General features: G+C 40.2%; 1 protein-coding gene across 2 annotated transcripts in view; it reads left to right on the forward strand.

Annotated features, from left to right (window-relative positions):
- The window catches only part of kcnn1a (potassium intermediate/small conductance calcium-activated channel, subfamily N, member 1a), a 65,429-nt gene that overhangs the window by 17,079 nt on the left and 21,040 nt on the right, over positions 1-27,310 (forward strand). For both annotated transcript variants that reach the window (XM_040022108.1, XM_040022109.1), the window contains exons 2-4: positions 17,729-18,202; positions 21,951-22,046; positions 24,979-25,397. In XM_040022108.1, coding sequence (XP_039878042.1) covers positions 17,729-18,202; positions 21,951-22,046; positions 24,979-25,397 — 989 coding nt within the window. The remainder of the gene's footprint in view (positions 1-17,728; positions 18,203-21,950; positions 22,047-24,978; positions 25,398-27,310) is intronic.

The following is a 27,310-nucleotide window of genomic DNA, read 5'->3' on the forward strand; positions in this document are numbered from 1 at the left end:
TTTCACTTCACCAGAGAAAAAGGGGGTAGTTCATTGCCAGATAAGGATATTCAATTAGTTTGAGTCTATGGAAGGCTGCTGCAACAGTCAGAGCACGCTGGAGCCGGGTGACATATGGTAAGGGCTCTCTGTTAGAATAGAATAGAAACTCGATATCTTCTCATTTCATCTTGTCACTGTTTCAGTAATTTTCCCAGTGGAATGTCAGGCATATACTGTCTGCTTGAGTAGATATCATTTTTCCTCCTTTTTTCAACAGGAAGACCACATGGAAGATGGCTAGAAGAGGGGAAATGTAGCTGAAAGATTCATTTGGATTTTTTCTCCGCTGGTGTTTATTCTCCATAGAAAAATGCGCATAGTGTTTAGGGACAATTTATTTATTTCATGAACTGGTGTGTTTACAATTGTCAGGAAGATATTTGGCTCTGAGATCCTAAAAAATATGAGAATTCCTCTGAATCCCCATAAGTGCGTCTTTCTCTCCCTCTCTTGTCCTCTAGCTTCTCCTCTTGGCTTGTGTCTTCCTCCCATCATAAATCTCAAGCTGGATGTTTCCAGGCAACTCTCCAGTCAATCTTTACTGAGTTTGTTGCGCTATCGATCTGTCCTGTGCTATAGGTTGTCCTGGTTTCTCTCTCCGCTATTGATGTTTGTGCCTCGGGGAAAGAAAGAAACTGCCTCAGCCTGAATTTACTGGGGGCCAGTTTTCAAATGACTTACAATCACCTCGCAATGAAAATAGAAATTGTCAGGCGGTGCCGTTTATACATTGATGCCGTTGTAAAGTCTCACAGTAGCGAATGAAGCTTTGTAAGAGTCCAAGATTGTGGGATTGTAATGTGGATTATGGGCACTTAAGGGTGATAATGCCACTGTGGAATATAGGGCCACTGTGGTGCTATTGGGATGTCAAATAGCCACCCAGGGAGTAGTCACCTAATGAGGTTGGTTTAGTCCACTGGGAACACATAAGCCAGCCATATTTCAAGCTTTTGTGGTTTGGTGTGTTTGTGAGTCTTGTGTCCCTGACCACATGCATTACTGAGCACGCTGATTAATGGGACAAAAGGTCAATGGCATGAGAAACTATTTAGGGCATAAATCATACAAAACATAATGCCCCATACGATCCTACATACATTCTTAGACATGTAATTTTAAACTACTGCTACTCCTTGCACTATTGATCACTAGCAACAAGCTATTCAATGAAGTTCAAATTCAATTTATTTTATAAGGCCAGGTCACATCATAAATCATCTCAGAGCACTTTACATTGTAAGGAAAACCTTACAATCTCACAGAGACACCCACTGATTGTCTATAGGCTAGAGTTGGATGTCTCGAGACCGGTCTTGGTCTCAAGACCGGTCTCGAGACCACTTTTACGTGGTCTTGGTCTCGTCTTGGTCTCGACGGACTTTTGTCTTGGTCTTGTCTTGGTCTCGACGTACTTTTGTCTTGGTCTTGTCTTGGTCTCGCTGTCTCGGTCTTGCTGTCTCAGATCAACATAGTGGTCGGGAGATTTGGAGTCAACAGTATCCATGACACACAGCGTAACGTTCGATAATGTATCATGCGCAAAAGCTTTAGCTCTAAGAGCCGTGCTTAGAGAGTGCTTTGCAGTGAATCAGAATAGTCGACTCCCATTGAGCGAGAGCCGGCTCCACAATTAATTTCCTTTCACTGCTCAGCTGTCACACAGTGACACACAGTGGCTCAGCCATGCTCAAATCCCTCCACATTGTGGATTATAATCTTCAGTTTGATGTTACAATTTTATCTATATATAAAGTATAACTGAAACCAGTTACATATTTCCCATTCTTTAGACAGTTGTTGGAGGTGATCGCTGTTTTGTCAGATGACTTTGGGGCCAGTCAGTACCATCATGTCAGCCCTCAAAAGCACACAAAAGTTAGTCTTTTTTGTCCCGGTCTTGGTCTTGGTCTCGGTCTTGGTCTCGTCTCGACTTGGTCTTGGTCTTGTCTTGGTCTCGATACCCTCTGGTCTTGGTCTTGTCTTGGTCTCTGATTAGGCGGTCTTGACTACAAGTCTACTATAGGCATTGCTCGGCAGATGTATACATGGATCGGTACCTACTATAACTGAGCCCCACTTTTGTTATAGGCTCCAGCTCCAGGAAGTAAAATTCCCATTCATTTGTTTCCATTAGCGTTTCAGAAATGCTTAGATAAAGAGTTCTAAGCTGTGACCCAAGCCAAAACTACAAGCTTGGCTTGGATCACAAGAAAAATGTAAAAAGACAAGGCAAAAGGTCCACGACTGTGTAAATAATTACAAACTCATTCCATAATGCACTGCAAGCCCCAGATTCCACCAACCTTGTTATATTTAAACCTTCTCATTATCCTAGTACTCTGTGACGTAATAGATTGTAATATATTTTGCGGTGTGTGAAGAAAAGCATAGCTTAGTTATTGATACAGTTCAGTGCTGTGTTCTTGACCGCAATCACCGTTCTTGTGGTTTCTGGCGTTTTGTACTCACTGAGGTGACGTTTGCAGGTTGAAACATTTGCATTAACAGTGAATTAACAGTGGTATAACATCAAGATGTCGCTGTTTCTATTTAGGATTGAAAGTTGTTTTTAAAACAAGTGAGCAACTGTGGTTCCGATAGGAGGACATACCATCATGTTGCAGTGTTGTCCCATATGGAAAAGAAATAGTAAAAACTTATATGATTCACTCATGAAAGTGGCCACTTTCTCATTACTTTCATATATTGTTTTAGTAAGTATCCAAAACATACAAGTCTCATTATATAATTTTTCAAGGGATCTTATATCTGTTTTCACTCTTGTATGCTTTTCATACAAGTTTCACACAAGACAGATACAAACTTTATAAGATTTATATATATCTTTTCCATATGGGGTGTCTTAATTCAACATCATGGGTCAAATCTCTATGGATTCTAAATTCCATCTAAAATCTATAGTCGCATTCACATACATATATTTACATTCTTGTTTGGCGCTTTCTTTTTCATGCTGTGTTGCATCCACCTTGAAAGTCAGATGTCGCTCCTGAGTTCAGTAGTAAAGTCAGAAAAAGAAGGAAAAGCACGATTTGTTTAGCTCCTTAGCAAGTTACAGCCATTCATGCATTACTAGCAATACAGCGCAGTGCTTGTTTTGTTGCACTTAAAAACACTACAGCACGTTCACAGGTAGACTCTTTTCACAAATACACAACACTTAAGGATTAGATATCTGCAGCGCAGATGTTGAGTTCGACAGATGTGTGCGGCTGCCGTAGTGTAGTAGTTGACACATTTGAAAAATTCCTGGTTTAACACAAATCCCCTTTGGTTTACATCAGAGAGGACGTCTACTGCCAATTCAAACATGCAGCACTACCTGCTGTTTCCACTGAAGGCAGCTTTTTCTTAGTTTTGCTAATATTTAAGCAGTGGATTGTTAAGCTGGGGTCTTTGGAATTGCTCTAACCTTGTGTCAGTTAAAATTTCCAACTGGGAATTTGGAAATTGGGAATTTCAACATCTAATTTTAAGTCGCACACACCATCAGCACCATTGTACTCACTGCTTGTAGTTTGCTCTACACCTGTAACAAAAGTTAAGAAATAAATGACTGGTTTATGTCATCGTGTCGCAAAAAATGGGGCTAAAAGCCCCACTAAAAACACCAGTAAACTGAAAGTCAGGCCGCGACTGCTGAAAACCTTCCAAAAGTGCCACCCCACCTTGCAGCTGGTGAGAAATGAGCATTGTGTTTCCTTTGGGAGGCAGTTAATGCTGCTGTTTGCCTCTCTAGAATATTAATACCGCCTCTGTTCATTATGGCCAAATATTTGATCATACTTACCATATTAAAAACATTGACTCTTTATTTTGTGGATATATTCACATTTCCTTTCCCTTTGTGTTCACTGTGAGCAAGTCCCAGAAACGGATGGCACAGGTCCCTTTTTTGAAAGTTTTTGATGTTGACGTACTGAATTCAGTTTCAGTTCAGTTTCATTTTATCGTGCCAAAGTTTTTATTGAGGTAATTTAATAGAACAAAAGGAAAGGATGACTGTAGTGCTGTGTGACAGAAGGTATGATTTCTGGCCAGAAATGTCTCTCACAGAGTTCGTCAAACACCTGTTCTGTCCTTCTAAATGGGTTATTGGCACAAATCTGGAATCAATCAAGCAATCAGGCATAATGGGAGTCTATGAGGGTGAACTGGGCAATACTGTTGATTAGCTGAAAGAAAGAAGATGCTTTCCTGTTTCTACATGCAGTACTTGATTACAGTAGTTCTAATATATTTACTCTCCAACCATGCAACATTTAAGGATCCACACACGACCAGATTTAATGTACATTTTATTTTACTTTATATTATCAATCTCAGTTCACACATTATGGTCTGTTCTGCAGATGAGTTTGTAACAGCCCTCTCCTTTAATTTGCTGAAAATTAAAATTGTCCCTAATGAGGCAATGGGTGTCCCACAGGAAAAATACCCCTCCTCCCATTAGTTCTAACGCCAATCTCCCCAGGACCTAGATTATAAAGCACACACTCACACATGAAGTAACCTTGTTGGGTCCTAATTATAACAGCTTTGTGTCTCAGTTGAACACAGTGCATTATTAGTCCTAACAATATCACGTTCCCACAGGCGTGTACCTGTGTCCTTCCTTCCGTGAAGGCTTTGTCTTGTTTTTGGCTACTTTTTCTTTCATCTCTAAATGCAGCAAAAAGAGGGCAAGAGGGAGGGTGAGCTTAACAAGACGCCAATAATTGTCTCTGTTATAAAACAGGCCATCAATCTTAATTACAGGATGCGTAGAGAGTGAATTTCCAGACAGTGATTCTACCACTGAGTTTAAAATCTCATGGACAATAACTAAACTCAGTACAATGAAAACTCAGTACAAAGAAATACAAATCAGACCCCATGCTGTTACTGCAGATGGTTTGGACCATTTGATGGGCGTCTGTATTTGAACCAGCTCCAACCTCAGCAATTTGTATGATAGGATCTAATCCTTAAGTGACATTCTGGTCCACACTCCATACCAGTTGGTGGCGGTAACGCACCTAGAAGTTTTTTGCACACTGCCATAAAAACAGAAGAAGGATAAGGAGTGGAACAGGAGACAGGTAACTCAAAATGCAGAGAAAACACAATTAATGTGGCATTTACAAAGCAGTGAGCGAACAATATAAATCTAATGTGTGCACCATTAGACATGTCTTTGTCTATGATTGGCTTATAATTGAAAATGTACTTATACAGTAATAATGTCAGTCTGTTGTAAGTACAGAAACCTAAATAGCATTGTTTTTCTATTTTGTTATAGAACATGAGGTTGTTACAAAATCCAAGCAAAGTTTTAATTATTTGTATATGCACATAATTATTTGGGCAACGGCAGCTTCTGACCTATTTATGCTGGCAAGCCCAGCTGGCCAGGATTCATTTTGCAAAGTGAAGAACAAAAGCCTATCACACTGAGAGCAACAGGGCATGCAGTGGGTCTGAAAAACAGAAGCAGCAATGCTTCTAGGGTACCAGGTTCTAAAACACACAAAGAAGACCTTCAATGCTCTCATGGATACAATGTGCCAACTGTCTGAGATGCCAGATAATACTTTGGTCAGCCTGTCTGGCGTTGCACTTCCACTGTCATTGCTGTGTAACACAATGTGCTTTATAAGTTGAAAGGTGGTACGTGCACTCACTGAACACTTTATTAAGTACACATTGCCACTACTGGTTTGTATTACTACTAGCCCTCCGCTATTACAGAACTGTCTTATTTGTTTCTGGCATAGATTCAACAAGGTGCTAGAAAATTTTTTGGCCCATACTAAAATGACAGAGTTACACAAATTAACTGTGATTTTTTCAGCAGCACTTTCATGATGTGAATCTCTCGTTCCACCACATCCCAAAGGTGCTCTCTTATACTGATTTCTGGTGACTCTGGAGATCATACAGTACAGTGTGAATACAGTGAACTCATTGTCATGTTCAAGAAACCGATTTGAGATGATTTAATCTTTGTGACATGGTGTGTTATTTCGCTGGAAGCAACCATCAGACAACCATCATGGACATGGTCAGCGACAATATTTGAGCAACCAAAAGAAAATATCTCCCACACCCTTACAGCTCAACCACCAACCTGAACCATCGATATTTCATGTTTTCACATTTTCATAAAATTCTGACACTATCATCAAAATTTTGCAGAAGAAATTGAGACTCGCCAGACCAGGCAGCATTTTTCCAATTTTGTTGTCCACTTTTGGTGAGTCCATGTAAATTGCAGTTTTCTCAGTTCTTAGCTGATAAGAGTGTCACTCAGTCTCTTGTGCTGCTTTAACTCTTCTGCTTTAAGGTTTGATGCGTTGAGCATTTAGAGATAGACTACTACATAACTTTGAGCTGAAAGTATGGGAAAAGTAACTCAAACACACATTTCAACCAAGCACTCTGGCTATTCTCTGACCTCTGACAAAGCATTTTCACCCAGAGCATTACCATTCACTGGATATTCTCTTTTTTTCCCTTTTGGATGGGTGGGAATTCTTTGTAAACCCTAGAGATGTGTGGTGACGTCAAAAAATCCCACTAGATCAGCAGTTTCTCAAAAACTCAGACCAGCCCATCTGGCACCACCAACCACGCCACGTTCAAAGTCACTTATATCACCTCTCTTCCCCATTCTGATGCTCTGTTTTAACATCAGCAGCACATCTTGACCATATCTACATTGTCTTAATAAGCAGTGCAAGAGGTGTACCCATTATCTTGTTACAAACCTGCTCTAGCCTCGCTCCAGACACACGACCAGCTCACCTCAGCGCACTTCAAGTTGTTCAGACATTACAGATTGTATCAGACATGTGAACTCAGTCCGACTTTACATTTCTGTGTATCCTGTGAGAATTTTGAACATCTGCTTTCTCCTTACTCCCTAGAACTGCTGTGTCTTCACAAAACACTCAGAATAGCTGTAGCTTATCCCGGAGGTAGACACCCCTACAGAGATATGAGGGCATGAAGTATAAGGTGATAAGGCTGAGCACAAAGAGTCTCACCTTTTCCACTACTGCAAGATAACAGGTTTAAAATCATGGTGTTATTCCTCAGACCTAATGTGTCTAAAGAATATGCTGTTCACCTTTAAACATTTAATGTTCCAGCATGATTCATTAAATATATAATATTTCAATCAGCTCAGCACACAGATAGCTCTGACAGAGTAATTTCCTTTATGAGTGTGGGGCTGCAGCTACTGGTTATCCCCTGTCTTTGCTAGTGCTGAGTAATGATCCACATGCTGGCTAGGGATGGATGGAGGAGCCCTGTTTCCTGCTGGCCTGTCAGAGAAATGTGACAGCGTCTAGTGTGCAGGGACAAACTGGAGAGTGTAGCCTGCAGCTCTCAATCACTCCAGGGGCTGGCAGAGACACCCATAGGGAGCTGTCTGTCTTCTCTTTCATTTATCTCTTTCTGTTTTCACCCTTTTATGTTTCCTCGATTTCTAGATCCCTACCTTACTTTGTCGCTTTTCCCGCGTCTCCCTCATTTGTGACCTTCCTTTCATATCGGACTTGTCAGCATCTGTCGTCTGCTCGCAGATTTTACACAAACACATGGATCTTCTCAAACAATTTCTCCTCGAGCTCGTTTTCGTTGCTTTACGCTGTCTGCATCAATATCCAACCTAATCCAGAGCATGGCAGAGACTCAGCATGTACTTCTATCACACATATGCAACCCCCCGACCACCCCCACTCCTCCTGCCACACACACACAATTAAATAGACTGGCACCCACGTGCTCAAACTTACAAACACTCACCCAATTAATATTAATAATACACTATTCCATTTTAGAGTATATAAGCCTTCAAGACTACAACACAGGAGTGAGGATTTTCTATTTGATTTGAGCTGGATGGAGAATGAAGCAGAGAGGGAGAAATGCAAGACGAAGAGTTGCCATCATCTAAACTGTTCTGCACTGAGGCTTTTCAATTTCATTATAAGTCTCAATTTCAAAAAGCCTGAATGCTACGTGCTGTTCAGCCTAAAATTGAGCTGTTGGTTGGCTGGACAGGCAGCCCCCACCCATGGCTCCTCTGTGGGGTCATCAGGGGATGACAATGGTCCGGCGTGCCTTTCTGCTGTTTAGTCTGGGTGAAGGGAAACATATGAAAAGCAAAGGGGCTCGGGTAGCTGGCTAAGTGGGTGAGAGTATTTTGGAATTGGTTGGGTGTTCTGAGGTTTTGGAAAGCAATGTGAGGACTCTTGGTGTAAAATCTGTGAAGGACTCTTGAGTTATACAAAGAGGAATCCAGAGTTAGATTTTAGTATGTTTAAGTTGTCTGCTATTTTTATTGTGCATATTTTCAGTTTTATTATCACACCCTGGTTTATTTTTTAGCACTAAAAAATCCTTCTCTGATACACACCAGCTCATAGTTTACTCTGAAAATGATTTTTTTTAACCCATATGAACAAAACATGTAGGCCATGTCTTTAAAAAAAAACAAAATTCTTTTTCTTGCTTCTGTTTTTGAACTTGAGCACTTTTTCCTTAAATGAGTTTACAACAGCAAGTGGATCATACATTGACTTAAAATAGCTAGCCTGTCCCTGGTTGGTCCTTGACCATAATGAGATTTTTAAACAAAAAAAATCTTCAAAACACTTTTATGGCATGAACAAGTTCCTGCTTCCGTATGGAGGAAGTCTTTCATGGAGTGCCAAGCAAACTCCAACCAGTGACTCTGGAGTTTTTACCCAGTTGATCCCCTCTGATTTAGGCCGAAGTAGTAGTTTGCTTTAGGTCGATGTCTTGGAAGAAACTATGATTCTGGCCATAAGGTTCTCTGATACTAGCTGCAGCAACTTGCTTCAAAATTGTCTGTTCAGAATACAGTCTGTCTGTGATTCCCTTACAGTGACCACAGGACCTGCACCGTGTCTGAAACCATCAGACATGGAGCTTGATTTGGCAACAAAGTGGTTTTTCCATCGGAAATGAGACCGTGCATAGGGTCACAGTGGTTTCTTTAGTGAAGATAGTAGATTAGTGCCATATTTCCCCTGATTCTATCCACTGAAGAGCCTTTTGAAGCTTTGCCTCCTTATTGTGGTTCTCTATCAATGGAAAGAATTGGGTCTTTCCATACTTACAGCCAAGCTTTCTTCAGGCACGACAAATACCACTTGTACAGTCAACTCTTGTTGGTCAATCTATCAGCCAGGACATCACTGTGGAAGTCCAAAAAAACAAAACATTATCAACACAGCAATAAACAGGCTGGTTATGTAATGTGTCATAGAACTGATACTGTATGTGTACCCAATATAGTAATTTACTTTGTTGCTTATTTTTGCAGTTTCCTTAGTTTCAGCGGTCGGCGTTGTCTTTCCATCTTGTGCTGGTGTACAGTTTACAGTGACAGTTTAATTCCCAGGCTTGCAAAATACCTTTAAATCTCTGGCGCCAGTTCTCCTCTTGCCCTCATGAGCTGAATCTGTCGGGAATTCTTCTTGCTGATGTTCATCATCTCTGCTCCAATGTGTCAACACACAGGTGTTTAGCCTGACTGTGTGTATTTATAGTCTGAGTATGCCAATGGACAATCACAAACAAATGTTTGTTGCTGGCTAATTGTTCCTACAGGTAGTCTGACCAATGAGCAGTGCTCACACCTAGTGAGAACTGCAAATTAACAGATAACTAGAGAGGGGGAATCTGTACAACTTCTTTTTCTTTTTTGCATTTTTTTCCTGCTAAATCATTGCAAGTTTTTACAAGCCAAGGCCAAAACATCCAGCATCAAAGGTAAGCAGATGCTCAGCCATAACTTGTGAGTTATATAAAGTATGATGTAGGCTAAAAATGTTGTGGCTTAAATTGTTGACATCACTAAACACTAGTAAGTTCAAGGTCTCATGTCTCATGAAACAGCTACAAAATGATGGTCATTTTGTTCTGTTCAGAACATGAGATGAGCAGGATATACAGTTGGGTGTGCCTAATTTTGTATCTGCCAAGAAGAGCTTTTATAATGTTTTTTTTTTTTTATTTTAATTTTTTTTTGCTTTTAATTCAGTTTCAGTTCATTCACTGAGTGCGTTTTTTCTTCTTCTTTCAGTTTAGTTTTGTGTTTGAAAATGTTTAGATTTAGTTTATTTTTTCTCTTATTAATTCCAGCCTCAGTTTTAACCTCTCTAATTATAATTGCATGGAGGTTATATGTCGAAGACAAGATATATGAACACCAGTAAAGATAAAACAAGAAAAGCACAGAAGGTTTTGAAAGCAGCTGACTCGGTCTTGCACACATACAAAGTCTCAAACATGTAAATAAATACATCATCAGACAAGTTTCGATTTTTTCTTTTCTCTTTTGTACCTGATCAACAAACTTAAAAACTAAGTATATTACATAATAACTAACTGAAACTTTACACCGATTTACCGATTTATTTTATTTTTTTCTTAAGTTTTTTTTTGTATTCTTAGTTTTAAGGTTAGTTTTAATGAACTATAATAACATTTCTTTGAATTTCCTAATGTGGGAGTATGGCATTCCAAAGCGCAGCATTAATTTGTACTGCATGATAGGGCTGATCATGTAATTTATTTTCACTGGAGGTGAACACTTGCTTCTTAAGAAGTCACACCCGTGTGCAGGTTGGGACAAAACACTGGTGCAAATCAGGTTGGACAATGGGCAACAGAAGCAGGAAGTCGGGGAGTAGATGGGCGTTCACAGCGCTTTTAGACTGGAAAGTGTGCCCGTCACATGCGGTCAGCAGGGTCCATATTAATGCTAATGACCCGTTTTAAGCCAGCAGTTTCGTAGAAGATCTGCAACGAGAGGCTGCGTTCACTGAACGTCCGACACGTGAATGACAATGGTAAGCGAGAGAGAGCGGTTGGATTGCGCAGCGCTGCCCTGCGCTGCTGCATTTCTTACTTTTTAAACGTACTATTTTAAAAAAATATTTAATTTGACTGAAATGAATGAAAATGTTTGCATGGAGCGGTATGGGTGATTTGCAGTGGAAATTGTGGAAAAGCTCAGAGTGACTAATTTAGATTTTTCAAAACTTGCTCAACAGTGACTGTAGTGACTGTAATTAATCTGTTGGAAATATTTCAAAATTTTCAGCCATGAAACTGAGTGAAAGGGACGTGTTTATGGTGGAAAGTAGATACCACCAGGAGAAAGGAGAGAGGACTACACTGGCCGGGCGGCACTCTATCAGGCTGGTTTATTAGTTTAGTCCAGGGCTCGGCAACCCTAGGCACGTGTATGGGGCGCCGTTTGTAAAGTGAAACATGCTGAAATTAACGGCAACATTTTTCCACATTTAGCTCAAAACCTTACAAAAACATATTTTGTCGAGTAATTTTTACAACATTTAGTAAAATATTTGTAACTTTTCATCATATGTTAAATATTAAATCTAAATGTTAAATATTAAATCTAAATATTATATTTAAATCTAAATGTTAAATGTTAAATCTAAATGTTAAATCTAAATATTATATTTAAATCTAAATGTTAAATGTTAAATCTAAATGTTTAGGCTAATATGCAAATTTATTGTACGGATCAACGGAAATACCAAAATAAAAGCTTCCCGAAAACCTCCGGTGCAAAATTGTCTGTTCTCCTCCTCACTTCTCCCTGCCATGTGCTGCTTCACTTCTTGCCTACCCAGCGATTTTGCTGGACATGTGCTGCAGCGATTGTGAAGTGGAGACTGCAGCTGCTAAGAGTGCACTACTGCTAAACCTTTGGATGGCCGACAAAACGGATCTTCCGATGTTTTCAGCTAAATCGCCGGACGTGCTTTCTCATGGTCGGGTTATGGCTGAATTCCAGTGGAATGACGGTCCCGCCATAATAGACGTTCCAGCCATGTGTTCCAGCCCTAAACCTAACCTTATCCCTAACTATAACCTTATTCATAACCTTTACTAGCAGTTAAATAACGTAAAATAGTGTTTTCCAAATCGATTTTTAGAAAATGAACGAACATGTGTAGATTGAGTCCAAACGGTTCTCATGTGCTCTCCTTTTTCCGATGCCGTAATTTAGGAACGTGTTGGGTACCCCAAAGCATAAAATGTTGACAATTTGTCACCTAGCGAAAATTATTACGCTTTGGGAGTGAGAACGTGTCTGACCACTACCGGCACACTTTTGCACCGGAGGTTTTCGGAAAGCTTTTATTTTGGTATTTCCGCTGATCCGTGCAATAAATTTGCATGTTAGCCTAAACATTTAGATTTAACATTTAACATTTAGCATTTAGATTTAACATTTAGATTTAACATTTAACATTTAGATTTAAATATAATATTTAGATTTAACATTTAACATTTAAATTGAATATTTAACATTTAGATTAAAATTTAAAATTCTGTTTTAAATATGAAAAGTTACAAATATTTTACTAAATGTTGTAAAAAATTACTTGTTTTGAGCTAAATGTGGAAAAATGTTGCTGTTAATTTCAGCATGTTTCACTTTACAAACGGTGCCCCATACACGCCTGCCACAGTTGGCACGCGAAGGGTTAACTGATGGCACGACCATAGCTGGACTGGCCATCGGGCATACCGGGCATTTGCTCAGTGGCCCGATGATTTTTTTTTTTTTTGTAACGGTATAAACAATGAAAGGTGGTGGATTGGCCAGATGCTGGCGTAAAATAACTCAGTTGTTTGGTGGTGGCTGTGGTGGAGCTTCCACAGATTCAGTAACATTAACAAGTGGTGGAGGCCAGCAGGTGGATAAGGGAGAGGTGAGGCAGGAGGAGGAGAGGCAGCCGCTGGTCCGAGTGTCAGGTGAACTGAACTTCAGGTAAGAAGTTATAACCTGCAGTCTATCTGGGTCGGCAGGTGTAGTTTATTTTCGTTGTGCTGACTTTTTACAGTCAGTTACAATAACTCATACTGCGTACTAGCTAGCATGACAGAGTTTCTATACAGCTGGGTGGGTGCTATGATGTTACTGATAGTGAACTTTATTTTATTCATAAGGTTAGTTAGTAGAGTTGCCAACCATCACGTAAAAAGACGGAATCGTCCACAGAAATTATTACCCTTTTGGTGTTGAGCTGAGAAGTGACGCAGTTTGTCTAGGATGGAAAAAGACACAAAGGTGGATTTATTCTGTCGTTATGCTGCACAGCTGCCTCTTCTTCTCCTCTCATTCTCTCCCCTCTCTCTCCTGTTGCTACTTTAATCATGAAACTGATCAATAATCAGCTGATGGGCTTTTCTCTCTTGTTTGTTTATCGCCCACTTTGCGCCAGAACGGGGCTATCGCTGGAGGTCGCGCTAAACAACAGCAGCACGTTTAAGCTTGATCAGCTGTTGTTAGAATTTATTTGATATTAATTTCTAGTATCAGCTGAGGTTTGCTGGAGCCACAGCTGTAAAGCTGCTGGTCATGATATCGGTTTGTATATCTGGTGAGAGGGAAACATGAAGATGAAACCAGGAGACGTCCTTACTGAATCATCAGAGCTGAACAGGTGATGGAGAAACAGGTTTACCTTTTAGGTGACATGAATGAGTTGAAGGGAAGTTATGAACTGTTTCTGAGAGACAAATAACACCAGGATCCTTTTTCTACGTAGCTGACAGCTGGTAACTGTGCAGGGGCGGGTCTAGCAAAGTTTTGCTAGGGAGGGCCAGGTGGGGCATTAACAGCGAAAGGGGGGCACAAAGAAATACTTTCTTATTCTCATTTAAAATGTCTGGCAGTTATTAAATAATTATCTGAAGCTTACAACCAAAGTTTTTATCTGATGTAAAATGTATAGAAATCATACATATATCAACAAGACTGTACATCACTGTCACAACAGCGTTTGTTTTCATTCAAAGGCTTTATGGCTTTAATACCTGGTGGGCCGGTCTTTAGTCAAAATGCCCCGGCGACACGCAGTGAATTAATCTGAGAAGGTGCATCAAAAAATAAATGGCCCCGCCAGCGGTGCACTTCGCAAATTGGGACTTTCAGGTGTATAGACCAATGTTTTATTTTCTGATCAAATCAGAAATCTTTAATGAGCAGCTGGATTTGTCTCGCATTAACTGGCTGAGTTAATGCCAGTTAATGCAACATCGAAGCAGCTGGAATCCACAGCTGTGCGTGTTCATGGAGCTTGCATTTTCACCTGCTGGACATCACTACCTGACAAGTTTAACTGTCTTCAGAACATTGCAGAGGCCATATTGACAGTATAAATAAGGCTCTACATATCTGTGTGAGCAGATTTTCTCTCACATAAGTGTCCTCAGGTAGCCGTCTGAATGCTGGACACTCGGAGACCTGTGTCTCTGAGTAGGAGACCAGAGATCATATTAACATGTGTGTCTCTGTATTAACAGACATGCCATATTGGCTTAGTTTATTTTTCTTATCATTGTTGTGAGGAGTCCATAAATAGCATTTGCATTTTCTGTTGTACAGTTCATTTGCTGTTATGGATAAAAAGTCTTTTTTTGTTTCAAAATAGCTGATAACTATTCACTGATAGCTGCCAACATCTGCAAACAAATATAATTCTATAAAGTGGTTCTATATATTGTGTAACTGCTCATTTAGAGCGTTATTAAATTTATTGCTAATGCAATCATATGGCACACTGACTTCTGAGGAAATTTTAAATGGCACTCGCCATCAGAAAGGTTGCCTACCCCTGGTTTAGTCTATTGAAGTAAGCATACTAACACACACTGATTTACAGACTCACTCAAAACACGAGGATGACTGTCAGGAAAAAAGCCATCTTATACATGTGAAACGCTTGAGTCAGAATACCTCTGTGTTGGACGACCTTTTTACTGTACATTCTCACAGAAATCCACAAGCGATGCTTGAAGTAGTGGTCTTCAGTAAGTCTCTGTGATATAATTTTTTTGTCAGCTTTTATAGTTTGCCATCCATATTTGCATATCAAGCATCTCAGGAAGTTTGACTGAGACTAAAAATAACACGGGATCAGCAAGAAGTGAAACTTCAGTGTTATTTACCTCCCACACAAAAGTTGGAAATTATCTCTTGAGAATGAGTGACATCATGTTTATAACATTTAAAACCAAAGGAATAAGGATATTTTGCAGTTGCTCACCAGTTACTATGACAATCCCAAGCATTTAAAGGAAAGACAGGCTTTTCTGCTTTGGATCTTAATGCTAGTAAAAGGACTTTATTGATGCATTGGTAATGACTTTTGAAATATTTATTAGAATTTAATAAAATGGCTTTCTAAATACAGACTGCTTATGGTTGAGATCGATCCAGCTGTATTTTGCGGGATGATTCAGCTCTGCTGTTTCTCTTCTGACGCAGTCTGTACATATCTTTGATTCACGACCGGTGATATTTTTGACATTTGCGTCTCAAGAATTTAGAGTATTGTGGAAAAAGTCCCTTTCTGCTTCTCCATGAAACTTGTCTTTGGATGGAAGCATGACATGCTCTAAAACCTCCTGGTTGAGCAGCTGTGTTGACTTTGGCCTGGATAAAACACAGTGGACCAACTGCCAGCAGACAACATGGCCTTCAACATCATCAGACTGCAGAAACTTTACACTGGGTTTTAAAATACCCTGGATATTTACTTTAATCTTCCACTAAACTCCAGGACCTTGATTTCCAGATAAGGTGCAACATAGCATAGCATTGAATCTACTGGCTGTCTGGCTTGGGATGTTCTGTGTGTACTAATAATAATTTGAGATACTGGATTTCTGATGGGCTATAATGAGTAATCATTTGAAATTTATATTTAAAAAATTACTGTTTTGAGATGCCCTTTGTATTGGGTTATGTTGACTGCTTCAATGGTTTCCTGAAGCAGAGGAAGCCAGAGGAAGGCATAATTTGTGTGAAATCTTTTCAAACTTTACTTGACACTGAAATAAATCCATATTTGGGGATTCTAATCCTCGATGTCAATAAGATGCAAACTGTTAGAATTAATTTAAATTCATTCACAAGACCCTTTTATCCAAGAAGCTTCTGCGGGAAAAGTTAGATTAGGAAAATTCAGCTCCTCCTGTTCTAATTATATCCTCTTCCATCATCTTTGGTAGGACTGCCATATCAGCATCTAATTCTGCAGTCTTTCCTGTCATTCAAACGTAAAGTTCACTCACTTCAGTCTTCACAAGTGTACAGAGGTCCTAATGGCACAGATTAAAAAGCAATTTAATACAGGAAAGGGGATTAGAAACACTATGGGCTGCACTTATCCTTAACCTTTAGTCCTGTTCTCATGGAGCCACAATATGTGCAAGATGATAGCATCACAGGCCCAGAGTTAGTAAATTTCCATTAGGGCTGCCCTTCTGTATTCCCACCAGCACATTTAAAGGCATTAGGCATGCTTTGTCAGGGCTGATAAAAAAGGGCCAGCAGTGCTATCGCACACCCCTGACTTGTTTCGGAAAAAGCACTGTTCCATGTGAAGTTTTCATAACCCATTATGATAATCGGCCCAAGTCTCTGAAGGGCAAGGGATAGACCGGCAGATAGATGCTTCTGGGGTGACTGCTCTATAGTCTCTGCATGGATTGAACATTTTCTGTCTGCGTTGCCGGGGCAGAAACTCATTCCTATCTACCAAGAACAGCAGAAGTGATATAGGACTCAGTAAAAGAGGAGGCACATCTCATAGGAGGCACATCTCATAGGAGGCACATCTCATAGCATCGGGTTAGAAGGTGATTTTAAAACGAAAGAGAAAAAAATGAGTCCCCATCCCCCTTATAATGAAGAATATACTGTTTTCAGTGGTGAAAACTTAATATTTTCACAAGGATGCTTGTGTCATCCTTTGTTCTTCAGTTTTCCTGTAAGCTTGCTGTGCCTTCAACAGACATGAAACGCAATAAACACTTTATACTGTTTTGTTAAATTAGTGAGAAGCTGGGACACCTGAATTAAGGAGATCCGTGTTATTTTTTTCTTCTTCTTCTTCTCCTCTTTTGGGCAGCTAGCTGCTCATCTCTGCAGGGGAAAAATGTTTGTCTGACAGGAAAAAGGGCCATGCTGTGCATTAATCATTTATATCTAAATTTGTGCTGCGCAAAGATTCAATTTTCTGCACTTTGTAGGGTCCAATATTGGTTATATGGTTTTATTTATACATCAAAACCCCTTTCATCCATTATTAATTTATTTTTGAGCCATGCAGTTTGGATGGCATTTCTTGAAGGGGAGCTCTTTTTGTGGGAAAACCTCCACAAAAAGAGGGCTCCAAATGTTTAACAGGAAAAATCCTGCTTTTACTACTCACAGAAACAGGCTGTTCTTAATGAAGAGCTGCAACTTGGTTAGAAGCTATCAGTTTGTTACTCAAGGAAAAACCCTCCATATGTGGGGCTTTGAAACCAGAACTATTGCTATTTTGATTCATGCTGTACGCTTGGACACATGTCCTGCTAAGCACTAAATTTGTCTCCTTTTATAACCAATATTGTTTTGCAAGATCCTCTCGTCTCCGTGCCCTCTCCAGAGCTGCAGTGATGTAACTCCCACATCAATGCTCTATTTAAAGTCTAAACCTGTGCGTCTCTTCAACCTGCTGTCGGTTTTTACACCTTTAATTATTATTATTATTATTTTTTTATAAAGTTGTGGTAGTATTGTGCTAATTCCTTTGCTTCCTGTTCACAGGCCAATACTGAGCAGAAGAAGCTGAGCCATGCTGGATCCAAGCCCTCCCTCTCTGAGAGCTGTGGCCGACTCCCTCAGATAGCCATGAACACCTGCAAGTACAATGGCGGAGTGGTGAGACCACTAGTGGGCAGCCTGGCGTCCTCGTCGCGCCGCAACCTCGCGGAGCTCGACTCGGAGACGCAACCCTTGCAGACGCTGCACAGCTCTGGCCTGGAGGTGGTGGTGTCCAAGGGCAACGGCGGCGAAGACCCCAGCAAGGCATCCAACGAGAGCTTGGTCAGGGAAGGCAGTGGGCGGGGCAGTGGGCGGGCACCCCAGAAGAAGAACAGGGACATTGGCTACAAGCTCGGCCACCGGAGGGCGTTGTTTGAGAAGCGGAAACGGTTAAGCGATTACGCTCTAATCTTTGGGATGTTTGGGATTGTTGTCATGGTGACAGAGACGGAACTGTCATGGGGGGTTTACACTAAGGTAGGTTGTGCGTGTGTGCGTCTGTGTGTGTGTGTGTGTGATGCATGAGTGGGAGCCCTGTGTGTTGTCACTTCTATTGTTATGTTTGAGTTGTGTGGGGTTGGCAGCTGTCAGTTTCATGAAGAGTGATTATTAGCACAGACACTGACGTACAGTATGCAACAAAGCAACTGGGAGTATTGCTCCAATAGAAGTAAAAAGAAGTGTCATGTGATCTGCACAATGACTAATAGACTATTTATTCTATTAAAAGATATTGTCTTTTTGGAACTTGTTTTGTCTTTTTGGGGTTATTTTTTTTGCTGGTAGGTCTATTTTTGTCACTACTTAAAAGTTTTAGTTATTGGCATTATATTGGCACGTACCCAAAGGACTGATTCCATTGCTATTGCCATTATTGGCAGAAGGAAACTGGGATAGTGGAGCAAAGCGGACAACAAGAGCCATAAAGATTCATACAAAGAGAGATAAAGACACATAGAAATGAAGAGGTCGGCAAGTGAGAATAAAAGGTGGGAATGAAGTTCCAGGTTTTTCAAACTGCATCAGTTTGTAGGAGTGGCAATGACGCAGCACACTCTAGAGACAAGAGGGACTCTTGAACGAGGACACTGGCGAGGCAGTGGGTTTTCAGGGTCACTGTGGTGACCAAGCTCCCACCCCTTGGCCTGTCATTGTCCATCAGTGTCAAACAGTCAACCCTAGTGTGTCATATATGGGGGAAGAATATCCTTCACTTAGTGCGGCACAAGTCCCACCACATTATTTATTAGACTGTTTACTGTGGAGCTGACACTGCAGCGATATGATAGGTCACAGAGCTGTTTTCTTTCTTCTCTGGAGTCAGTAAAAACAAAGTAGGATAGAAGACCTAGTGTTTGAAAATTTAAGTGCATGGTCTGTTGACTGTTCTCAAGCCTTGAGTTTTGAGCTGTCACAAGCGAGGAATTAATCTGACTGAGAACCTGATGAATGGATGCCATAATACTAGTTTCATACTACCATGCACCTAAACACAAAGCACTCTTCCTGACACAATCCCAAGGGGACAAAAAGCCCCCAGGTTTCTCCGACTGGAAGTGAGCTACTGACCTTTAGTATGCCAAGCAAATCTGTACACCACTACAGAGCCATCCCACTTATTTAAACTTCTTTATTTAAAAAAAACACACAAAAAAACCACTTGAACATTACAACAGTGACATTTCTGTAAATAAAAGCAACAAAAGTACAGAGCAGAAAATCTTAACATTATGTTGCTGACAGGCACAGACTGAGATGTTAGGATGATTGCTGAGTGGCCTGCTAAAGTTTACTATGAGGTATAACGTTTGTTACATTACATTAGCTTGAACATTCACATAACATTAGCAACTGCAAACGTGTGTCACAGCTGATCTCCAGGATAACATAAAGAGAACGACCTTTTGGAGGTTGTTAATATGATCTAATACTTAACTGACTTGAATTCTTTGAAAAAATGTGGATGTGAGTCTTTTAAGAGCTTTACTAAAGTGGAAAAGGCTCGTTTGCATGTTGCTTTTGTAAATCACTTAGCCCATCACCTCTCGGTCATTCTCCTCAAATGCAAAGTACTTCCAAACCCGACTCATACTCTCTGTGAGACAAGGACATTGGAAGGCCCCCTGTCAGTTCTATAAGAATTGCAGCTTTGGCATATATGTTGCCTACATTACTAAAACAAAACGAGCACTTTTGCAGTTTGCAGAATGTTGGTATTATCTGGTCACATAATCTGAGGATGCTGCATGCTCATATGATCGCACATCCTGCTTTATTGTCCTTTTTTTTAATCCTCGTGTACAAAATGTTGATTTAAACTCTTAAGAAAGTGCTCAACAAAGTTCTAGTTCAAAAAATATTTTTCTTGTACTTTTTTTTTTTAAGTCAATTTGACTTCTTTCTACAAACAGTGGACTTGTCCCTTACTGGCCTTAGAAGTAATTCTGGTTTAAGGGGCTACTGCTTTTTCTTTGTTGATCTTTTACAGTCAGTCATAAATGAGCTTATAGTAAATAAACCACTTTCTGAACAAGACTTTTTTTCACTGTCAGCAGAAAGAGAGGAATGCAGCATGCATTTGTGAAAATTTTAAAGCTGAAAATGCATAATGAATCATTAATTATTCATATGATGTGCTTGTCTTAATGGGTATTTTTACTTTATGTGTGCAGGATTGGAGTGTGCTAACTGTCATGGTAATCATTATGGGCAATTAGAAGTTTTTCAATATTTTGTGAATGACATACTGAAATTCTTTAAAAAGCATCAACTTTTTCCTTTAAAAAAGGGATCGATTTTGTTTTTGCCTGTTTGTGTCTGTGTGTGCATTTTAATTGTGTTCTTTCTTTCATATGTGTGTGAGGAAGGGTTTGTGTCTCTAAAATATAGTAAGTTGGTGGGGTAATCTATAGGATGATTTATGGGGTTTTAAGAAAGTCAATAGATTTGTCTGTGACTGTTACTGAGTTTTGTTCAGTCCATTCATCATACTGACCTCAGCTGAAATGGAAATGACCTAATGTCTCTGAGCAGCACCGCAGCCTTCCCACATCAGACAGGTAGCATGTGCTGTGGCTGGTCCATTTTTCCATCTCACGTCCCGTCATGGAGCAGACGCTCGCGGCTCAGCAAAGGTTTTCTGAGCCCTGAAGGAGGGAACATGTAAAGAGGCAGTGAGCACTGGGACTTAAAAATCCTTGAACCTCTGGCACGTGGATTAATTGGTTTACTCTGTATTATTTCATCAGGGACTTTCAAAACAATTTCAGACATTAGAATGTCTTGAGAACATGTCGCCAACCTGAGGGGCAAAGCAATCTAGTTGATGGCTAAAAATAATTCTGTAATATGGACCACCGAAGGACAACATATATGGAGAAGCAAGGACTGTCATCTCACTGGCAATTATGAATGATATTTCCACTTGGTTTTTTTAATCGTTTGTCGTCAGTGTTGTTATTGTAATAACAACACTATGATCATTAGCCTGCTGCAGAGCAGCATTTTTACACCATGGTTGTTAAATTGATTTATCAGTTGGCATTTTACCAACATAGAGGGTTGGGGGAGGATTTGAGTAGCACAGGTTCTCATTTTCTAGATCTACGGCCCCCATGTACAAACGCGTACACACATACAAAGAGCTTTCCTGCGTGAGCATCCAGCCGGCCTATTTATCACCAGCAGTGCTCATTGTGCTGGCCCCCCTGCTAATACCATCCTTGCCTTTTCTGCACCTACCATTAAGTGGAAAGTCCCCCTGTTAGTGCTGGGCTTTGATTAATTGGTAGTTTAGATGGTGGGAAATGGTGTCCATAGATAATATCAGGCTACACCTCCACCTGCAGCTGTATTGTTTAGCAACATCCTGACTGCGCTGTTCGTGAAACCCCATTATGTGGGCTCTTGTTGGGCTTCAGCTAATAAGTAGCGTGTGTGTGTGTGTATGTGTTAGTGTGTGTTTGAGGGTGCTATGTATAGATGCAGTTGTGTAGTGTCATCTGTATACATATAGCTATACCATAGAGGTTAAAATGACATGTATATATCTTATTATTTTAAACCTAGAAAATATGAGTTGTGTAATGGTGAACACTCTTTGACTGTAATGTTGTACTCCTATATATGATACTCTATGATGTTTGCACATATTAAGAGAATGGTTTTAATTTTGGTGGCTATTTCTAATTTTGTCTCTCATGTCCTTTTTTGTTTCTCACCCTAGGAATCTTCATACTCATTTGCACTGAAATGCCTTATCAGCCTTTCCACTGTTATATTGCTTGGTCTTATAATAATGTACCATGCCCGGGAAATCCAGGTGAGTGCACTGCAGAAAAAGTAACCTTTGTTTATTCATTTACCTTTTGAGATCAGTGTGGCAGAAGTTAAATATTATAAAACCTGATTTTAAAAAGTCTGTTGGGAATTCAATTTCTACTGGCAAAACTACGCTAAATACAAATCACTTAGTCTTTTTTTCTCTTTAACTGAAATTGAAGCAGACAGCTCAGTGTAACCTTAAAGCACCCACCCAAAGATAAACTTTTGAAGCTTAAAAAAATGTTGAACTGTAAAAAGTGCTTGATTGTAACCACTTTACCCCCCCAACCCGTGTAATTTTGCTACTAAGGAGCTGGACCTTCTTGTAATTTTTAGTGGTCTTGAGCAATAGTTCTCCAAGCTAGTTTTTTCAGCATTTTTCTTTGGACATTGAAAATTGATCACAAACCAGCCAGACCAGTCTTTGTAGCTGACCTGAAGTTTTTTTTATTTCTTTTGTAAGCCTGTCCCAAAGATACAGTTTGACAGTGTATTTTGGCACCAACTAGGTGATTCCCAGTGAGATGTTAACTTTCAACATGTTGTGCATACATTAAAAGTACCTGAAAACTATGACCTTAAGAAAAAAGAAAAAAGCCAAATCTGAACTGGTTAAATTTCCATCATTATGTATGTGGGAAATCAGGAGAGAGGTATAATGTGAGTGTCTACAGCTAACTGTAAAACAAGGTGGCGGCTCTGTCATGGTTTGTACAATGTACAGTCAGACTTTGAGTCACCAGTCCATCTGGAAGCATTTGATTGACAACAGCTAATTTTTCAGCATGACAGTGACCTCAAACACTGCCAGTGCTGTAAAAAATAAACCTGAATAGAAAAGCACACAGTTTAACACTATCAGTCATGGATTGGCCTCCCCTGAGCCCGGGCCTTAACATTATTGAAGCAGTGTGGGATCATTTTCACAGGGAACGGAACAAAAGGCAGAAACCTCCAAAGATGGGCTTTGAATGTCTTTCAAGAAGCCTAGAGAACTATTCCTGGAGACTACTTCAAGAAATTAAAAGAAAGCTGCCTGAGAGAGTTTAGGCTGTGATGAAGAATAAAGGTGTTGATACCAAATATTGACTTTAAAGCTTGTTGGAAGTGTACAAACTGTGTGCTGTATTTCCATGTACATTTGCACACATCTTAATAAATCGCTGCACCTATGTTTGTAGCAAAATGTAAAGTAATGAGTACTGTACATGTGGTGTATCATAACTGATAAGAGACAATACTTATTTCATACTGTTTATGAAATATCTTATATTAGTTAGTGACTGCAAAGAGTCATTGTGATTTTGTGATAAAGTTTTTCATTTAATTTTTATTACTACCTTTCACTGAGCCTCAGTCTCAGGTTGTAAAATATTGCTGTTGTCAGAGCCTCTGATAGCTCAGATTCATACAGGATGTCTCGTAGTGTTGGTCCTGTGATACGCATGTAGAAATCGTGAGAGGTCTCACTCCAAAATCATTCACAGAAAATGTAGACAAGTGGAAACAAAACTAAACAGGAGAGAAACAGGACCACAGCAATCTCCAATTTAAGATTTAAACTACAGCCATTTAAGTAAGTATTGTAAACATTTGATAAAATGACATTTTTATAGATGCTTATAGGTGGAATAGTCAGTATTAAGTGTTTGCAATTGTCTGTTTTGATTCAAATCAATAAAATTCCATAAATAAAATGATTAGTTTTTGCTCTATTAATGATTGTGATTATAAATTGTTACTAAATAGTTTACACAAACAAAACTGACATCACTAAATATTGACATTTCCTACAAACCCCGTTGTCTGTACAAAGGCAGTGTAGGAAAACTATGTCACTGTAAACTCTGATGCATCCATTAATGCTATCCTGAGTGCGACAATTAGTATTTTATATTGCTAAGAGGATGGTGGAGAAAAAAGGGCAACAGGTAACAATGGGAGATGGACTACTTTGTCTTTCTAAAGAAAGAAAATGACCCAAAACAGTAAGGACCTGGCCAGAAGCAAAGAAGAGTAACCTACATGTGCAGCATATTCACAGGAACCTCTGCAGCAGTATTAGGCTGCATGTTTTGTTGCCACTGTAGAGAAAAACCTATCTTAAATTAAAGCCGTTAACCCTTTAAACCTCAAACCACAAAACAATTGACCGATTTCAATTGTTTTGTTTTTTTCTTGAAAATGTTGTGTTTATTAAACTTTCTCACAATTTTTGTAAAAATTATGCTTAAAGGTTTATTGCACAATTTAGGTTTTCCAGTGGGGTGGAAAAAAATCACTCTTAAATGACTCTTAAGTTGTTGTCCAGAAACACTGTATTATTTATTTGCAAACAGTAGTCTTGATGAATCTATACAGTTGTTTTCTGTTTTATTGTATTTGAGTTTCTGTAAAGTTTTCCTGGGATAACTAGAACTACTGCCATACATCTCATGCTCCGTATATTTATTATGTATTTGCCCTTAGCTTATTTGAGTCTTAGAGGTGTTGTTTATAAATCAAAACATAAGACACCTATGCTACTCTTGTCTGCTAGCTTGATTTACAAAGATCAGCCAAATAAAAAAAAAAAAGAAGAAAGAAAGAAGAATAACAATGATGATCTTCTGCTTGAGAAATGTTGGATTTCTCACAGACAAGCCCAGAGGAACTCACCATCACCATCCCAGTACACTGACATTTTTGATCTACACAAGTTTTGGCAGGTGTTTTTAATGCTATGGCTGATATTTGTAGATCAAGTATTGGCCATCATGAGCAGCATCCATGTCTTATGGATCATCTACAAACACACCAATACTATGAGGCCTCATTCAAAGGTCCATGTGGTTGAAAATGTATTAAAGATGTGTAGAAGGAAAATAAGTTGAGTGTGGAAGGAAATTCTAAGTTTATCCAAACTGACCTCAGTCTGTCTTTTCCTTCAGCTGTTTATGGTCGACAATGGTGCGGATGATTGGAGGATAGCCATGACGTATGAGCGAATCTTCTTCATCGTGCTGGAACTACTGGTGTGTGCCATTCACCCCATCCCGGGCCAGTATGTCTTCACATGGACAGCGCGGCTGGCTTTTACCTACACGCCGTCGGTGGCCGACGCGGATGTGGACATCATCCTCTCCATCCCCATGTTCCTGAGACTCTACCTGATTGGCAGAGTCATGTTACTCCACAGCAAGCTGTTCACGGACGCTTCGTCCCGCAGCATTGGCGCCCTCAACAAGATTAACTTCAACACACGCTTTGTCATGAAGACCCTCATGACCATCTGTCCAGGAACTGTTCTGCTGGTGTTCAGTATATCCTCCTGGATCATTGCTGCATGGACTGTGCGTGTCTGTGAGAGGTAAATACAGGGCTGTGAATAATGGATGTTGTTGCTGGGCACAAACCAAAATGGCTGATGCACAATTGCACTTTGTGGATTATTAGACGTCTTCTCTTCCTTCACTTATCGCTTTTGTTCCCATGCGTTTCCGTGCTTTCTGTCCTTTCCCGGAAATATGTGGAATCATCAGAATAGGTTACATATCGATGCCGTACACGTGTGCAGGAAGGCATACGCTAATACGCCCACATACTACACCACTGCCCGGCTATTTAAAAACACCCTTGCACACGTTTCATTAGCTCAGCACTTGCTCCACGACTTCCCACTCCTTGTTTTTATTGCTATTTTAGATGGCTTGTCCATAATTCATGAGTGTTTAATTGTTTGTTTGCTGAATGGTTTGTTTTGATAATGCAGAGCAGCCCCCAGGATCCCCTAACCCGTTTTTCTCACCAAAACTGCGCAACGGGCTTCGTCTCAAGGGGGCACCAATGATTCTCGCTGAAAATGAAAGAGGCAGGGAGAAATGAGAGGCTCTCTTTTTCTTTCTCGTTTGTGCATTTGCATAGGGAAATGAGACATTAATGCCAGCTTTGATGTTTTTAAATTCATTTTTGCATAGATGGTGTGGAAGGGGGACTCGAGTTGCATGGGTGGAGAGTGGGAAAATCTATAGCAGCAGTTCTTGTCAAACCCAATATTTTAGTCTACACGTGCTACACCACAAAAGCTAAACATCCCGTCAGAGGAAGGTTTTTCTTTTATTGCTGCAGCTCATCTTGCCTGCTTTTATTAAGTACCTCCCCTCTCCCTCCTGTACCCCTGCCCCCTAACTACCCACATGTTAACCTGTCACTAACCACCCCCCTTTACACGCCCTTACCTTGGGATCTTCGTGGCTGGTGGATTTAAAACTCAAAAACTTTCACACCAGCTCCTCTGGAGCACAGAGGGAGGCCAGTGAGGTGTCACAGGCATGAGATAACCTTAACCCAATGATAAATAGACTGGTTCCTACAGCGCTTTTCTACTCTACCTGAGCACTGAAAGCGCTTCATGCATTGGTTGAAAAAACACAACATTAAATTTGCACATGATGACGTCTCCATAAAGTTAAGTTGCACAAAGTCTCTCTATTATAATTGGCTATATGTCACATTTTTTCCATCATTCAGTCTTTAGCACCTCATAAAAGGAAGGAGTCATTTCATTCAAGTCAAATGCTGGTAGAGGAAAAAACAAACAAACTACAGTACATGGGTTTAGTTTGGATTTCTGAACTTAAATGAATAAGGAGGTGAGAGGCACAGAATCTCTAGAGTGTGGTTTGGTTTAAAAATGCACAAACACATGAGCAGGGCATGCTATTAATCATTTAGCCTCAGAATAATGTGTCCAGATGGGTAGATTTGTGTCTGTATGTCTACGTCTGTTACTATGGATGGGTGCACTTTAGCATGCACATGAAGGTTGTGTGTGTGTGTGTGTGTGTGTGTGCGTGTGCATGCGTGTGCGTGTGTTTGTATAATGTTTTGTTGTACTTTCTATTTCCCCACTATGCTGCTCCATAGGGATACCATGTGAGTCCTCGTTCTCCAGCCGTGGAAAACCCAACTTATCATTTTTTTCACCGAGCTGGCGCCACTGCTGCCCTGAGTGGGGTTGGAGGGTGGTGGGGAGCGGGGTGGTGGTAGCGGGGAGAAGGGGCAGCTCCTCTGAAACAAAATTGACCGATGATCCTTTCCAAACCCAGTAGGTCAAACGGAGAATTAGGAAGGGCCCTCTAGTTGGCATGAAAGTGGCACAATTCCTAAGAGATTTTAGTGGCTGTAGGAGGACAGCAGAGACCTACAGTGTGAGCAGCACTTTGAAGCAAGCGTCTCTTTGCTAACTGTTGTGCATTAGGCCGGTAGGAGCTGGAGGAGGAA

This window comes from Simochromis diagramma, unplaced genomic scaffold (assembly GCF_900408965.1).
Source record: "Simochromis diagramma unplaced genomic scaffold, fSimDia1.1 OVJJ01000205.1, whole genome shotgun sequence".
NCBI lineage: Eukaryota > Metazoa > Chordata > Actinopteri > Cichliformes > Cichlidae > Simochromis > Simochromis diagramma.